General features: G+C 37.6%; 1 protein-coding gene across 4 annotated transcripts in view; it reads right to left on the bottom strand.

The window, feature by feature from the left end:
- The window catches only part of Exoc4 (exocyst complex component 4), a 768,512-nt gene that overhangs the window by 691,554 nt on the left and 58,519 nt on the right, over positions 1-18,439 (bottom strand). For all 4 annotated transcript variants that reach the window (XM_052721855.1, XM_052721857.1, XM_052721858.1 and 1 more), the window contains exons 4-5: positions 16,236-16,420; positions 2,815-2,924 (exon numbers count right to left, since the gene is read on the bottom strand). In XM_052721855.1, the coding sequence (XP_052577815.1) occupies positions 2,815-2,924; positions 16,236-16,420 (295 nt within the window). The remainder of the gene's footprint in view (positions 1-2,814; positions 2,925-16,235; positions 16,421-18,439) is intronic.

Genomic DNA, 18,439 nt, shown 5'->3' with positions numbered 1-18,439 from the left:
CTACAGTTCTAATAAGAATGTTTCAATTTTTTTCACTAGGACTAGAGGCAAAGTCCTTTAATCCCAGCTAATTAGGAGGAAGGGGGAACAATGCGGCAAGAGATTCAGAAAGGCAATCAGACTGGGCTACAGAGTGAGTTCAAGGCCTGTCTATCCAACTTAGCAAGCCCTTGTCTCAGAAATAAAAAGTAAAAAGAGAGTTGGAAGGATATCAATGGAGTACTTCTCTGGCATGGGGCAGGCCCTAGGCTTAATTCTCAATAACAATGAACTAATATTTATCCAAAGGAGACAATAAGCATCACTCTCTTGTAAAGACTTTGAGGACTTTGGCTGCTACATGAGGGTACCTGCAAAGTCCACAGAAAGCATCAACTCCTCTTCTACCCAACCCAAAGCTGTGAAGGCACAGAAACCCTCCCTGTGCAGTGAACCCAAGGCTGTATTCTGCAAAGAGTCAAGTTTGAGCCACTCAGGAAGAATCCACTAAAACTTTATATTCAGAAGCAAAGTAAGTCTTCCCACAGTCAACTTTAAACATACAACGAAATGACACTCCTTCATCTTATTCAAGGAATACTAGGTTGCTCCAAAAAAATAAAGTACTTGTGGATATTTCCTCAAGATGTGCTAAGTATATGCACAAAGGCACAGGTGCATTTGGAAATAGTGAAGCCAGTGGAAGATACAGAAGGAGCCACGTTACACGGCAGGAGTCCTATAGTCAAAAGCTCTTGAAGACTAGTGATGCAATGTAACATATCAAACAATGGAGTAAAGACCCATAAGAAGGCAGTCAGGACTCATTAAAAGCACACATTCAGCATTTTGTCACAAAACAACAGATTAAACCAAAAGATCAGAAGGCTTACACAAGTACACATAAGCTGCCCCTTACATAGTAGCCAAGTAAAATTAGTAGGATTCAAATGGACACAAATGGCAATGGTGGGAGAGGCTATCATTAAAGCGAATAAACCCCCCAATTGCTAATAGCTCTAGCATGAGAGTTAGAATTTACTCTGCAGAAATGTGAAGGCTATAATAACTGGCTATAGCATACCATCTGGCATCTCCATCTCCTTGCCCTTTTCCTGCCTCAATCTTTGAGCCACACTTTGCTCAGATCTGTATGTGAACATGTGGAATATTTGATGCCTTCTTGCCCAAGACTACACTACACATTATGGCCAATGAGGTGTTGGGAAGTATTATTTTAAGGTGTGTTACTTTTATTTATGTTGCATTTGTTTAACTCTGTGAAGCTGTGTTACTTTGCCTGTCTAAAACGCCTGATCGTCTAATAAACAGCCAAACACCCAATGTCGAGGCAGGAGAAAAGACAGGTGGGGCTGGCACGGAGAGAGAATTAATAGGAGAAATCTGGAAGGAGAGATCTAAGAGCATGAAAGAAGGAAGAGGATCCAGGGGCCAGCCACCCAGTCATCCAGCCACCCAGCTATAGAGTAAGCCACAGAGTAAGAAGAAAAGAAAAGGTATACAGGAATAAAGAAAGATAAAAGCCCAAAAGCAAAAGCTGGACGGGATAATTTAGGTTAAGAAAAGCTGACTAGAAACAAGCCAAGCTAAGGCCGGACATTTATAATTAAGAATAAGCTGAGAAGAGGAGAGAGATGGCTCAGCAGTTAAGAGCATTGACTGATGTTCCAGAGGACCCGGTTCAATTCCCAGGCTGTCCAATGTCCAATCACTCCAGGATTAAAAGAAGAAGAAGAGGAGGAGGAGGAGGAAGAGGAGGAGGAGGAGGAGGAAGAGGAAGAAGAGGAAGGATGAGGAGGAGAAGGAGGAGGAGGAAGAGAAGAAGAAAAAGTTGGTAGCTGGGTGGCAGGCCCCCAAAAAGAGGAAAAACAAACAACAACAATAAGCCCTTGAAATTAGTGTGTGTTAACCTTGACTTTATGTTATCTAAGCACATGTGCTATGAGGTAGCTCATGCACTTAACATCCTTCAGCCTTACCATAAAACCTGATGTCTGTGCAAAATGGTACTATCACCAGGCACAATAACACATACCTAAACAGTTGCACTTGAAAAGCTATGACAGAAGGATTCGAAGTTTGAGTCCAGCTTGGACTATACAAAAAATCCTGCCCAAAAAAAAAGACACAGTTGGGCAGTGGTGGCAGCACTCAGGAGGCAGAGGCAAGTAAATCTCTGTGAGTTCAAGACCAGCCTGGTCTACAAAGTGAGTTCCAGGACAGGCTCCAAAAGCTACACAGAGAAACCCTGTCAAAAAAAAAAAAAAAAAAAAAAAAAGACACAACAAAAACAAAAAGGAAATGTCAGTAACAGAAGGAGAGCTGAGCAGTGGATTAAATAAATTTCTGCCAGTCTACAAACCTCAAGGCCAGAATGTTGGTGTACCAGAAAGGAAACATCTTTGAAACTGTGCTCATGAACAATTACAAATGGACAATTACCAAGTGTAAAGGAAGCTTATCTGTCTTGTTCATAATATATGGCTTCGTCTCATTTCTATTTTTCTGCCATCTAATATCAACAGAAGCAATAAAGATTATAACCAAAAAGAAAAGTACAGATTTTACCAAAGAGCATTCAAATGCAAGTTTAGAAACTGAACAGTACCACTGAAATAAAATGAAGTCACAGCTGGAATTTGCAGGCAAGCCAGTTAACTGCCAGTTATCACCCTCTAAAACACAACAGGTTCAGCCAATGGTTTTATATCTATTTCCCGTGAGAGTCCCAAAGAACATATCACAGGCTACCACAAGTCTTTGCCTAGGCTTTCTAGTATACTAAGATTGTAGCACATGATAAAAATAACTTACCACTTGAGCTGCCAGCAGCAGAATATTGAGTGGCATCAAGGAATTTGCGTGGAGTAGGAATGTTTGTAACATCCATCAGAGGACCAGGAGAGGCATCTTTGCCATGAGAGCTGTGGAGAAAGCAAGCAGCAGTTACCATTTTCTCCAAAACTAGCTGAAGTCCCATTAGTGCCCAACTCTCCATACTGTAACTTCAAACACTTCATACATCCATTGCCAATGCAGCAGTTGCCACAACTGGAGGTTTGAAGATGTCCTCTACGAGTCTCAAGTGTTTAACACAAATAGTAAGATGACTATCTTACAATAAAATGATGCCAAGCAACTATCCTGACCTCCTTTGTAGCTGTAGTGAAGACTACTTATGAGTAAATGAAGTTCAAGTAACACCATGACATGGTAAGTAAATGAGGCTTTAATACTACTAAACTTCCATTTAAACTTGTGTTCTTCATGTTCAGTTTTTACTTACTTTTCAGGAGTTTACTCCTTTTTGTTTTCTTTAAAATAGATTCATAAGTTTTGACAAGTCAAGAATCACTATAATAAAGGCTGACAATTTCTAAAACAGACTTATTCAGCATTACTGTTTTTCAATAAAATCTAGTTGTTCATCATTTAAAGTCATTAAAATAAATAAATTGATTATAGATGACATAAAGATTATAAACAACGAGGGAAGGTTGCAGAGAGATACTTCAGTGATTAAGAGCACTGGCTGCTCTTCCAGAGTACTTGAGTTCAATTCCTAGCACCCACATGGCAGCTCACAACTTTCTGTAACTCCAGTTCCAAGGAATCCAACACTCTCACACAGACATGCATGCAGGCAAACATCAATGCACATAAAATAAATTAGTTAAAAAAAAAAAAACGGTTATAAACAACATTTACATTTTCAAGGTTGTCAAGGCAAGTGCAGCTTGGACCCTGGCCATAGGAAACAGAATTCTCTAGCCACATACCCTGAACTGCAGAAGTTTCTCTAAGTTCAACCCAAGGATACAACCTACAGTTCTCACTTTGTTCTAGCCCAAAATGCGGCAGCAGCAGCAGCAGATGATCACTCACAAACTAATTCTTTAAAGGGAGAACAGACACAATAGAAGGGAAGGACCAAGCCCAATGGAAAGACTTCAGGGGGACAAATCCAACTGGGAACAACATCTAGACCACTGGTTCTTAACCTCTCTAATGCTGCGGCCCTTTAAAACAGTTCCTCATGTTGTGGTGACCCTGACCATAAAATTGCTTTTGTTGCTACTTCATAATGGCTGTTATGAATCATAATGTAAATACTTGATATGCAGGATTATCTGATACGTGACCCCTGTGAAAAAGTCATTTGATGTACTCCCCTCCCCAGGGTTAGCAACACCCAGGTTGAGAATCACTGATCTAGATCCTTCTTCATTATAATATTTCCGCACCCTCTTCCCATGACCCTTCTGGAACCAAAGCACTAGGTTTAAATATTGTATGCATTCTCCCTCTCTTTTTCCTCCCTTTTTACAATATAAGGGATTATGCCCCCTACTATATAAATATGTTGCCTCTGAGCTATATCCCTGCATTTTTAACTAAGAAAAAGACAATAATATTTCAGAAACCTTTGAAAAAAGTTTTGTTAAAAAGTAGAACTAGCAAAAAAAAAAAGAACAAAATTATCACTTATAGTAATATTACTTTTAGCCCATGATGACAACATATGATCCATTATCCTAGAACTTCAGGATAATATGGCAATCTTTAACTGCTCCCTTTTTACTGACCAAGGTGAGAGGGGATCAATATCCAGATAATTTCTGTAATATGTTAGTGGTTGGCACTATGATAAGTGCTGATAATAAAAGTGTGACTAAGGTAAACCAAACATCACTCAGTCTAATAGACACCATCACTCCCAGCTAGTGTAAAACTCAATTAAGGTATATAGGTAATAGGAAATGAACTGGCATAGTTATTTCCAATTAACTCTTCTCGATGGATATAAAACATCAAGTTTCTAACTACCTAAATCATCCTAAGTAAATCCAGCAGACTATATGTCCAATGATCTGTTGTTCATAGTTGTTTTCATTTTTTTAAACAAGGTCCTACTATGCCTTAGCCTCTAAAGCACAGTCATGTACCACTACGTCACTTTTTATTCTCAATTTTTTACTCTTAACTAACTCGTCTACCTGCATTTTATTCCCAACTAGAAAATGAGGTTTGTATACCTCCTTAGTCCTCAGATATGCAGGCCATAGAAACAGGGTAATCACTGAGGAGGATAGTGCTACTGCGCAATTTGGAAAAAGTTAATTTCAACTTTAAATGACAGGAAAATTATATACATATATTATAAATATTTAAAGACCTGGAGGAGCTATTTGTATAGCAGGATAAATAAAAATACCAATGAGCAGGAAAATAGAGGCTTATGTATAGCTAGAATACTGTCTGTCATTTCTAAAAATAAACAGTACAGGTAGTGACTGGGTGTGGATGCTGGTATGTACACACTGAGAGTCCAACAGCAGTGCCTGTTCATGAATGTTGATATTTATGCACTGAAAGTGTAATGGTAGTGCCTGTGCATGAATGCTAATATGTACATACTGAGAGTGTAACTGTGCATACCTCTATCAACACAGATGACATGGGATTCACTTTAGACCATAATCTACAATTATTTTCTCAGTATAAACCTATAAGTATATTTCTGACAAACACAGGGTAATAAATGGCTTGCTACCTTAAAAAACATAGCTGCCCAACTTTATAATCAAAGCCAGAAGGACCCTCAACAGAATTTCAGAAAACCAATTTACTGAAAAATTACATTTAGATCTAGTGTGTTCTCTGTGTGTCTGTCTCTCTGTCTCTCTCTCTCTCTCTCTCTCTCTCTGTCTCTCTCTCTCTCACACACTGACACACACACACACACACACACACACACACACACACACACACACACCTCTTCCCTTAGGCCTTAATTTCCTCCTCTGTGAACATTAATTCAAGGGCAAGTAACAAGTAACTCTGGAAATTATTTCTAGTTTTCTCTTGGACTTCATTTTTATTTGTTTGGTTTTTTTGAGACAGTTCTGGCTGTCCTGTAATGACTTTGTAGACTAGCCTGGTTTCGAACTCAGAGATCCTCCTTGTCTCTGCCTCCCAAGTGCTGAGATTAAAAACATGTGCCACTATGGCCAGCTTCTCTTGGATTTTTTTTTAAATAATTTATTTATTTTTATTTTATGTGCATTGGTGTTTTGCCTATATGTATGTCTGTGTTAGGGTATCAGATCTTAGAGATACAGACAGTTGTTAGCTGCTATGTGGGTGTTGGGAATTGAACCCAAATCCTCTGGAAGAGCAGTCAGTGCTATTAACCTCTGAGACATCTCTCCCTTCCTCCTCTTGGATTTCTATGGAAAGACTTGGTTTGAGAAATTCCAGAGAAAGTCTCCACACCTACTCATTTACTGGCTAGAGAAATGAATCTCAGCAGAGAAGAAGGTGCTATTACAGAATATCACATTAAATGGACCTTAGTTTTCATTTCAAAAGAGAGAAAGGGCCTCCTCTCACCATGCATCAGAGACAAAATTGAAAAGGTATTAATTAATTTCCTCAAAGGTTTTTGAATCTCTGTAAGTTATTTTAGAAAACAAAGTAAGTAAAAGACTGTTCTCTTGAAAATTCTAATTAGTGAGAATGCTCTGAATTGTTATATTTTGAAAGAAATATGAAGTTATTTTTTAAAATACACATGATAACTTTTATTTTTAATCCATTCAGCATCACTCAAAATACATCGGCTGGTGCATATTAATGTATATTGTGAGTGAAATGCGTTCAGTTACATAATAAACAACATGGTGCAAGATGGGAAAACTATGCGGCAACTTACGCTACACCACACCCAAAACCTACTGCCACCATAACTTACCCAAATCCCACTGCCACTATAATTTTTCAAAGGACTTTCTGGCCACAATAAACCACCTAACTTGCTAGGATCTTCAATATGTGCTTGATTTTCAAATCTATGAAAACTGTTCTTTCATTTTTTTAAAAGAACAGTTAGAAATCCTCCAGCTTTTAAAACATTTGTTTTTAATTTCTGTTCCTTGGATTAGTAATTGCTAATCCTTGGATTAGTATATATAGGTTCAACTATTTACAAAACTTACAGGTCCAGCTCATTTGGTGGATTTTATTGCCAAAGACTGAAGGAAGTGAGTAAAGCAACACACTATAAATCTAATAATTAATATATTCACATCTATAACCAGAATGGCTGGTACAATGGCTGTCATAGAGCAAATCTTCATAAAAGTTGGTTAAATCACAATGAGTTGCAAAATAGCCATTAAAGATAACATGCCCTGAGTAAGAAACCTTAACCAAATAATTAAACAGGAATCACTGGCATAGTAATTCCATATAGTTTTGAGATCTAGCTGAAAATACAGAAAGAATAGTGAATGGTTTAGAAATCAAAAAATATTGAGAAAAGAAGAGAGCTATGCCCTCAAATGACCAGATCCAGGGTGAAGATATAGTGATATAAAATGGAATGAAGCTAAGCAATTTACATCTAAGAAAAGAGAAAATAAAAAGAAAACTGAAAGATAAAATCAAAATGGATATATAACAGGAAAAAATAAAAAGGACAAAATAGAAAGCAAATAATACAAAGGAATCCAAAACATTCCTCACACACTTGCGCACAAAAATGGATAGCAAACTCACGGGATCTTCAGTGTTTTCCTCTACCAATACAGCACATCTGAATATGTGCAAAGAAGTGAGGTCAAGCCAAGTGGTGGTGGTGCACTCCTTTAATCCCAGCACTCAGGGAGGCAGAGGCAGGCAGATCTCCGTGAGTTTGAGGCCAGCCTGGTCTACAGAGTGAGTTCCAGGACTGCCAGAACTACACAGAGAAACCCTGTCTCCAAAAACAAAAACAAAAAGAAAAGAAAAGGAATGAAATCAAAGCAAGTACTGACCTAAGAAACACACAATGTGTCAAAGGAAGAACTATCTTTTAAGTAATTTTGCAATGATCTCATATGATGATAAAGTCAGAAGTTCTATACAGAAATATGAAGAAAATAACCCACCAAAAGCTTCTTTACTCCCCATTTCCACAAAAATGAATGTTGCACATAACCCTTCTTGGAGCATTCTAGATAACTACAAATATTTATGCCTATATGTTAAAGATACATATGCTCATATAAATAACGCTGTTTTCAATTTGATTTAAGGGTTCAATAATACTTCTCAGAAATCTTACCAAGCATATAGTGATCTTTCTCATCCATTTTAAGCTGCTGTATTACATGAAACAAATATGTAATTCATTCAACCATGCTTCGCAATGAGCATTAAAGGTATATGGAGTTTTATGGGGGGCAAGGAAGTTGGTTTTGGGGTTTTCTTTTTTGTGGGGTGGATATATGTCATTTCATTCTTGAGACAGGGACAGCATAGCCCTATTACCTTTCCCTCCCAGGTGCTAGAATTTCAGGCATGTTCTACCACACCAAGCTTAGTTATGTGGGTTTTCATGCTGTTCTTAACAATAATGTTGCAACAAATATCCCACTACATATATTTTCATAAACTGGTAATATTTTAAATAGGATCTGAACCTAGAAATGGAATGCCATGGTTAAAGAAAGAATAAATTTTTTTCTTCCAAAAAGGCATGTTGGTTATTCAATCAAAGAGAGAAAACTATTTATTTCTACCACCCTTACCAAGATAGTATGCTATGGATGTTTTTTGGCTAACTGATGTTTAAATGCCATATTTGATTCTCAAATGTGTATTTCTCAAATCATGTCTCTTATCTATTTAGATTTAAATTACATCATTTACTATAAATTATTAAATTACTATAAATTACATCATTCCCCTTCTATTACTCTGAAGAGTATTTTCACTCTATAGACAGTAAACCTTAATAAATATTTTTTCACTCTATGTTTTAACTTTGGCTCCACTTTACTGAAAATATATTGTCAGTTTTGAAACAGATAAATTATTTAACATTATTATTTTTGAACTGTGTGATTGCTTAGAAAAGCCTTCTCTACACATATGTTAATGCCTATCAAGTTTTACCATAAGTTTTTTTCTATCTGGCTAGGATTTTTATATGCAAAAGACAGGTATCTAAATTTTCTTCAAATCAACAGCTAAATTACTTCAACCCAGGTATTTAAATACTTTTCCTGTCCCATCCTGTACCGACTTGAACGAAAGCCAAAAATAAATACTAAACTTTAGGAACTCTGTCCCAGCAATGTTTCTACTTTCATTCTGTACTGTTCCGCTTCAAGCAGCAGTACAATATACTTTAATGTCACAAGAAGGAAAGCCTTCCCTAAAACTTCCTTTCTTCATTTGGTTTTGTTTTTGTGTTTTTGGACAACTATTACATACTTATTCTTTTTTTGTTTTTGTGTTTGTTTGTTTGTTTGTTTGTTTGTTTTGGTTTTCGAGACAGGGTTTCTCTGTGTAGTTTTGGTGCCTGTCCAGGCTTGCTTTGAACTCAGAGGTCCACTTGGCTCTGCCTCCTGAGTGCTGGATTAAAGGCGTGTGCCACCGCCGCCTGGCTATACTTATTCTTCTAAATAGACTTCAGATGTGAGTTTCAAGCACATCAACTGGGTTTAAATGGAACAGACATCTACATGCTGAGAACATGGCAATCTTCCCATTTGTTCATTTCTTCCAATGAACTTTTACTATTTCTCTCTCTCTCTCTCCCCCTTCCTCCCTCCCTTTCTTCTTTTCTCCTTCTCTCCCCCTACCCAGGGACATTTATTTCATTTTACTCCGTGTATGTGTAGACTATACACACCCATGTATGCAGGGATATGTGGACACAAATGTGGAGACCAGAGGGTAATATTCGATGTCTTCCTCTACTGCTTCTCCACCTTCTATTTTTTGAAATAGGATCTCTCACTGAGCATAAACAAATATTACTGCTTTGGCTGACTGGCCAGCTAGTTCCTGATATCTGTCTGTCTCTGTTCCAAATGCTGGGGTCACAGACATACACAGCTAAGCCTGTTTTATATGGATGCTAAGGATTTGAACTTGGATCCTCTTATAAAAAATGTTCTAAACTACTAAATCATCCTTCTACTTACAATGGTGGTGGTGGTGGTGTTTGTCTGTCTTGTTTTATTTTGTTTTAGACAGTGTTTTCACTCTTTAGCTGGTGGAGAATTCATTATATAGTCAACCAGTCTACAGCCTATACAAAAATCTCAGTTCTTCACATGTGATATCAAAGTAGAGATGGGGATACTCGAATGGAAATGTGTAAGTGGAGATAGAAGTAGGGGATATAGGAGATGCAAGAGTGGGAGGGAAAGTTAACCAAAATGAAGGATGTATGAAAAGTCATTTTAGAAGCAATACCTATCATTTTACAAACTAATTTTAAAATATAATTTAAGAAAAAAAGGACTTTATGTGCATTCTAATCACAACTTTTGAACCTCTGATTATTCACTGGTATAGACTTACCATATAACAAAGTGGCACAAACAGTGTGGTAAACAATGAAATCTGGGCTAGCAAGAGGGCTCTGCAGGTAAAGGCACTTGCTGCCAAGCCTAAAGCACTGAGTTAAATCCCTGGGAGCCACATGTGAAAACAGAGAATCCACTTCTTTGATATGTCTTCTGACCTCATGGCATACACATACAATCATTCAATTTTTCTTGCTAATGTTTTGTTTGTTTGTTTGTTTTTAGTTTTTTGTTGGTTTGGGGGGAGTTTTGGTTTTTTTATTGTTGTTGTTTGCTTTATCAAGACAGAGTTTCTCTGTGTAGCTCTGGTTGTTCTGGAATTCATAGAGATCTGTTGTGGAATATTAGTTTAAGATGTGTTACATTTGTTTATGCTGTGGAAGATTTGTTTAATGATGCAAAGATGTGTTGCATTCTTTTATGTTGCATTTGTTTAACTCTGTAAAGCTATGTTGCTTTGTCTGTCTAAAACACCTGGTTGGTCTAATAAAGACCTGACTGCCCAATAGCTAGGCAGAAGAGAAAGGATAGGTGGGGCTGCCAGGCAAAAAGAATAGGAGAAATCTAGAGAAGAGGGAGGAGCAAGAAAAGGAGGAGAGGAAGGTTCCAGGGGCTAGCCGCCCAGTCAGCTACAGAGTAAAAAGGAAAGAAAGATATGTAGAATAAAGAAAGGGAAAAGCCCAGAGGCAAAGGTAGTTGAAGAGAAAGGAGAAAATTTAAGTTAGAAAAGCTGGCTAGAAACAAGCCAAGCTAAGGCCAGGCATTCATAAGTAAGAATAAGTCTCCATGTATTTATTTGGGAGCTGGGTGGCAGGCCCACAAAGAGTTTAAAAAAAAAACAAAACTAGAGACATCTACCTGCCTCCTGAGTACTGGGATTAAAGGTGTGCACCACCATGCCCAGTTCTCTTGCATATTTTAAACCAAGACTTAAATTTTTTTATTTACGTTTTTGTTTTCTGACACTTCATGTTTTTATCCTGTTTATGGTCTCTGTTCATGCAGCACACTGTTTCACAGAAGTTGTTGCATGCTTGCTGCATACAACCATAAAGCTCAGAAACGTTCATCAATAAGCAAATATTTTGGTGACTCTGAGTCAGGCTGGGTAGATCTTGGGTTGGTTCCTTGCATCTGTCACCTCATTCTCCAGGGACAAGTAAAGCAAGGCAATGGCAGAGGAAAGAGAGAATATAATCAGCACAAATATGTTTCAAGAGCCTGACAGACTCATTTAACCTAATGACTCACAAAAGCAAAGGACCAAACCAAGAGTAATAAATGCATGCATCTGACTTAAAAAAGGGAGGGGAAGTTGTTTTAAACATTTATTATTGGTTAAAAAACCAGACCCCCCCCCAAAAAAAAAGGCAACAACAAATTAAAGGAAAAGGAGTTTCTTGTTGCTGTGGTTTATAAAGATAGTCCTTTGGAGTAGGGGGACACACAAGACAAGGTGGGGAAGCATGGTAGCAGATGGCTCCACAGTGGAGAAGCATGTGGCTAGGACTCTTCATATCTCAGATTAACATATGCTCATCTATCTTTCTCCATCTCCCTTTTTATTCATATCTCAATCTCAGCCCATAGGATGCCACCAGGATGAATCTTCCTAATACTTCATCCACTGAGGAAACAATATTACAGATATACTCAAAGGTATATCCCAATAATACTCTATTCATTTATTAATCTAATCAAGTTGACAATCAAAATTAACCAACACAATATCTAAATTATTGTGGCTATTTCACACATCTATTGAGAAATCTCAACCTGAAATCTCCAAATTTTTCTTACTTTTTTATTTAAATAAATACCCTTCCTCTGAGATAGCAAAGCAATGATCATTTTTTCACAGCCGTTTACACAAGATTCATAATGATTCTATTTTATTATTTATCCAGCACCAGACACTGGAAAGAAGCTCTCTTGCTCACACTGTCCCCAGTAAAATACACTGCTAAAAAGTTAACTGACAGTTACCCTATTTATATCTAGCCTTTGCTATGGGATATCTTTCTGTACGCTGTGAATACGTGTTGCTCTGATTGGTTGATAAATAAAGCTGCACTGGCCTATGGCAAGGCAGCTTAGAGGCAGCCAGGAAATCCAACCAGATACACGGAGAGGAGAAAGGAGAGGAAGGGGAGATACCAGACTGCCATTCTAGGAACAACATGTAATGGTATGCAGGTAAAGCCACAGAACACGTGGTGATACATATATTTATAGTTATGGGTTGAGTTAAACTATAAGAGTTTGCCAGCAAGAAGCCTGCCATAGGCCATACAGTTTGTAAATAATATTAAGCCTCTGAATGATTATTTTATAGGCAGCTGAGGGACCACAGAACCAGGCAGGACTAGAGAAACATCCGGCTACATTTGGCTGCCCAACATATTGGATCAAGTTTCCACCTAAAACCTGAAAGAAGTTAATAAGAGATTCTAAAATGGAGCCAAAAATAGTTTCCTACTTCATGTCTCATGCGCATCTGTACAGAGACACTGTAGCACTCGGGCTTGAGCACAGCATGGCAGATTCCCGCCTCGGTACACAGAGCGGTCTCCAAGCTGCACAGCACGCTGCATGGCAGATTTAGCTTTTACTCATACAGACAAAAAGGGTTTATGGGCCAGCTGCACACTAGCTGAAGGCAGCATGGACCCCAGAGTTGACGGGGTAAGCGTGACTCTCCTGGGTACCTCCTTCATGTTGGGAAGCTGAAGTGGGCGGAGTCAGCAGCCAGGGCTGCCACTTTAATCTTAGCCACACTGCAGTTTGCAATGATCAGAAAAGGATTATATACATACAAAAGACAGATTCAGATGGAATAAACCTCTAAACGGTTTACATGATATGTAAAAATGTACATAGGCTTGGAAGAGAGAGGAAAAGGAGGATAGACAGTTATGTAAAGAAATAGATAATTTTAAAAAATAAAGTCTTTAAAGACACAGTAAAAATAATATAAAAAATAAACTACGTAAAGATGGAAATCACACAGAGTCTGGATTATATCTTTGGGATCTTTTAAATGCAGAAAGACATTTGATTGTAAAGGCTGCTGAGTTAAACCAGTATATATATATATATATATATATATATATATATATATATATATATATATTAAAGGTATCTTGACTTCAAAATTGTGTTTAAGGATACATTGCTTTAGAAAAGAGGTTCTTCTTTTGTTTCCACAGAAGACGAGAAGCTATGGACTGCTTCCAGGCTAATATGATTTGATCAACCAAGACCCCAAGAAAGGTTGATACAGCCTCACAGACGACAGCCAAGATTAAACTATAATTCTCAATTTTCTCAGGATCCCCATAAGATTGCCAGTGTCCTCAACCAGCAAGAAGTAGTATGAGAAGCTACACCCAAATTCACAAAATATTGTTTATAAATGTTTATTTTTATTTAAAGGAGGTTGATTATAAATGCAATCACTTTGTGAAGAAGAAAATGGGATATACATACAATAGGATGAAAGGATAGATTATTGAATCTACTTTTAAAGAGCAACAACTTATTTGAAATGTTTTACATTGCTATGGATTTTAGTTTATTGATAAAAATTTAAAAGTTAATTTTGTTATACTGTATGTATATTTCTACTCTTGTTTAGGGTATTATACTTATGCAGCTCATTTTAAAATGTAATATATAATTAAAAATACAAATTAATAGTCATCTATGATAGTCAAACTTATAGTCACGGTAATTAGGTTTTCTAGATATGCAGAGATATATCTCAAATAGATAGGTAATCTTTAAACACTTCAAAGACCTACAGAATATGATATTTAAAATGTTTTTAAGAACTTAGACTTTTCTGGACAGTGAGACACATCTGCTCCTGACAGCACCAATTACTTGAAAGAAGATGACGAGCATCAAAGAAACTCCATATGGAGTTTACTTTCTTTGTGGCAAAAGTTATCCACTGGGCAAAAAAGTGCCCTTGCCTCAACTGGTTGACAGGATGCTGTATAAACTGGACATGCAGGACCCATAGGAAGGTGACCACTGAACTTTGAAAGGTGATATGGTCCTTCAGGTTCCCACTTTGCAGAAGAAACTGCCAGACATTCTACAGGACATAAGGAGAAGCAACTGACAAACTTTGCCAGAATGGGTGGAACAGTCCTTAAAATTTCCTGCTTCACTGAAATCTATGCCAGAGCCTCTAAACCTGTAGGCTGAAGATAGATGCCCCAACATTGCAGAGGAACTTTGGGTGACTGTCCAGGCAGCCAGATATCTCTGTCATTCTACATTTTTGGAAGTTGCTTACAATGTACTTCCTGTTTAGTTAGGTAATATTATATCTTTATGGGGTCTTTGATGTAGTTGGAGACTAAATAGTTATTATTTCCCTTGGTTATGATAAAAGATAAATTAGATATGAAACCTTAGACTCACAAATATAGGATAGCTAGAATATTTTCTTTAATTTTGCCAAATACAAAGAGACTAGATATTATAACTGTAATTCCTGTTGATAACTGTTCTATTTATGTAATTTTACTATGTTAAAGTTAAAACCTTCCTTTTTGATTAGACAGAAAAGGGGAAATGCTATAGGATGTCTTTCTGTATACTGTGAATACATGTTGCTCTGATTGGCTGATAAATAAAGCTGCACTGGCCTATGGCAAGACAGCTTAGAGGCAGCCAGGAAATCCAAGCAGATATAGGGAGAAGAGAAAGAAGAGGAAGGAGAGAAGCCAGCTGCTACCTACGAAGCAGCAAGATGCCAGCAGACCAGTAAAGCCACGGCAACGTGGCAATCTATACATTAATAGAAATGGCTTAAGTTATAAGCTAGCAAGAAGCCTGACACAGGCCATGCAATTGGTAATTAATATTAAGCCTCTGAATGATTATTTTATAAGCAGCTGAGGGACCACAGGGCCGGGCAGGACCAGAGAAAACTTATAGCTACAAGCCTTGAACTAATTCTGGAGTACATACTCATTTGCTCAATTTGTGCGCTTAGTAGTTTGTCTAGTACCCATCTGCTAAAGAGAAGTAGAAATTTCTCTTTCGATGTCTGAGTCTCTGGCTATACTAAAGCATCACACACAATGATGTCTTTGTTGTTGTTGTTCAAACAGCATAGGACTTCATTCCCAGCATGTACTATTCCAGTGCTCTCCTGGTATACAGCCGGATGAAAAGGCATAAACATGTATATCAGAAGATAGTGCTTGAAAGACCTTCTGAAAAGATCTTACATTTCTTTCTAGGAATGCCAGAAGGATACCCATTATGTGTAGTTACCATATAACTCCAATGATCTACTATCTTAAGATCTAGCCTTACTCCATACCAGGTCACTTAATGGCTTTCTTGAGCCTACCTAGACTGTTAAAAATAGGGCTGTGCTACAAACAGTTAAGGAATCAAAGAAAAGTTTCTTTAAATCTCTCCTGAGCTATTCCAAAATGAATTAGCTAAAGCTGAGAAGACTCTAGTAAATCTTAGAACTTTAGTTCATATATCTCTGTAATTTTTATTATTGCTGACCTCACTGTTCAATTTAAGAAGTTCTTTTTCACTTCCTTCTGAGAGAATAAGAATATTTCTGATCCATATATAACAGGCCCACCGGAGATATTTCTTACACACCCTTACAGAAGAGGACTAGAACAAATATACAATGAATGAATGAACAAACTTTGATGTTAGCCTCTCCGAATATGGCATATTTGCTATTATTAAAGCATCCATGAGTTCAGAGAGAGAGTACATTACAGGATAAGGAAAATAAATCATAATATTCTGGAATACAAAGTATGTTTCTTCAAATAATGTCACTGCCACAAGACACTATAGTAGAGGGGCTCCTTAACCAACCTCATCTTCCCTTTTTCTTTGTTACGCTGGACAACTCGGCTAGTGGATTTGATGTACAGGTGCCGGTGCAGTTCCTCGATGAGAACCAAGTGCAGGTTCATTTTCTTGCTGTGAAGTTCCAGCCTGAGGTCACTGAGTCCTTCCACCTGGAGCAGTGGGCCCTCCAAAGACTCCACTGCTGACACCTGAAACAGGAAAGATAACCAAGTAAGTACAGCAAGAGTCTAGCCAAACCATAAATAAGAAAGAATGGGAGTTCCTAAGAACTGTGTATGCAATATCAGACTCTGCAGAGTAGCATGTGGATTAACCTAGTATAGCCCTTAAGGTTCTGCTAAGATAAATAGAACAAAAGACAAAAATAAAAGGAAAACCTGACAAAAGAATACATAAAGCCATGTAAGGCACCACAGCAAAGCTGTAGGTACTATTTACTGTCATACACATTGCTTGTCCAAGTACACATGTAAAATAATTATATTAATTCATGTTTTCACTAGAATTTCAAATACTGATGGTTGAAATCAACTTCTTTTGAGGGGGGTGTTTTTAGTTTGGGTTATTTGTTTTGAGACAGGGTCTAACTATATGGCCCTAGGTGGCTTCAAACTCACAATCCTCTTGCCTTAGGCTCCCTAGCATTGAACCACCATACGGGCGTGAATCAACTTTTAATAAAACTTACTCTTTAAGACTAAGTCAAGGCACACTGCATAAACATTTTATTAGCTTCTCATGGTAATCATGAGCCAGACAGAGCTCAGTTGGCTAAGGTCACATACGTATCTATAAAGAACCAAGCTATCTCTCTCATTTTTCTCATATGCACATGCATATGGACATAAATACACTTTGGCATACATACTACAGGTGAGAAGTAGCAATCATGACCTCTTGATAGCCTGAGTCAATCTGATAAAGAGGGGATTGAAATGGAGAACTGAAGATAAAGTACAAAGGAGATATTCTTAAGATGGCTTAAGAGATATTAAAGACAAGAAGGAGTGAACGAATCAAATTGTACAGGAATGCCTACAATAGAGAAGTTGAAAGACAGGGAATCAAAATTAACTGACTTTAAAAACTGAAGTGATAACTGGGAGGTGGAGAGGAGCACATGTGGTATGATCTCATTTCTTTGTGTAAGTTCAATTATTTCTCTATGTGATAATGCTCTTTTATATTTTGAAAGGCAAAAGGTGAAGGGCATACTCTATTATTACTCAGGAGTGGGGTAAAAGGTGAAGGGAACTTGAAGGCTACAAGGTGGGAGAGGAAGATGAGGAAGGGGGAAAAAAAGGTGACTGCAAGCTAAGCCTGAAGGAGGAAAAAAAAACACCCCAGCTCCCTGAGGAACTAAGGTCTATGGCTATTCCCTACTTAGGTTATGCTTCTCAATATTTCAGATAGGTGTAGCTAAAGGCAATAATAGCACCATTTACAACTGGGTAGCACATTAAACCTGATTATGGATATAAATATGACCCTAAAAACTAAATCATTCATATAAAAGCAATAGTTAATAAAAGTGATGAAATACACTGGTAATCAAAAATATTAATCACAGATCTACAGTGGTCTATGGGGTCATCTGTGAGCTTGTAGACAATGAATACAGAAAGCTCTGTGGCTGTCAAATACAATCCAGCCCAAAATGACCTCAAAATAATAATAAAGTACAATGGCTCACCTATAAACACATCACTTGTTTTGTGATGTGCTATAATCAAATGTCAGTAGCAAATAAGTTTTCTCAAGTTAAAGCAAGAAAGAATCATGGAGTGGAAGATTGACAAGCCCTGGGCCAGCTCTGCCCTCTGAAGCCTGCCCATTCATTTTCACACTGACTTGTAACTGCCCCTGCTATGACAGCCCCTGGGCCCTGTGCAAGCTGCCAGTAATTCCAAATGGAAAGGCAGACTCATAAAATGACCAAAGTGTCCCCAAGGAGGAAAAACAACAACAAATTCATTTATACTCATGCCCTAAAATGGATTTTAACTCAAGTCTCTAGTGAAAAAAAGAGGATGCATTAACCTTCAGTGACATCTAGATCCAGAAAATAAAAAATAATTTGGTAAACCACTGGTCCATCGTATAGCCTTATCCCTTGAGGTAATTAAATCCAGCCAAAATATTTAAGCTTAAAAACTACCCACGGCACATCCACACTTGACTCGCTTGTAGGAATTCGCAAGAAAAGG

The sequence above is a fragment of the Peromyscus californicus genome, unplaced genomic scaffold (assembly GCF_007827085.1).
Source record: "Peromyscus californicus insignis strain IS unplaced genomic scaffold, ASM782708v3 Scaffold_6__1_contigs__length_162567912, whole genome shotgun sequence".
Taxonomy (NCBI): Eukaryota; Metazoa; Chordata; class Mammalia; order Rodentia; family Cricetidae; genus Peromyscus; species Peromyscus californicus.
This window is presented reverse-complemented; position numbering and strand designations above follow the sequence as displayed.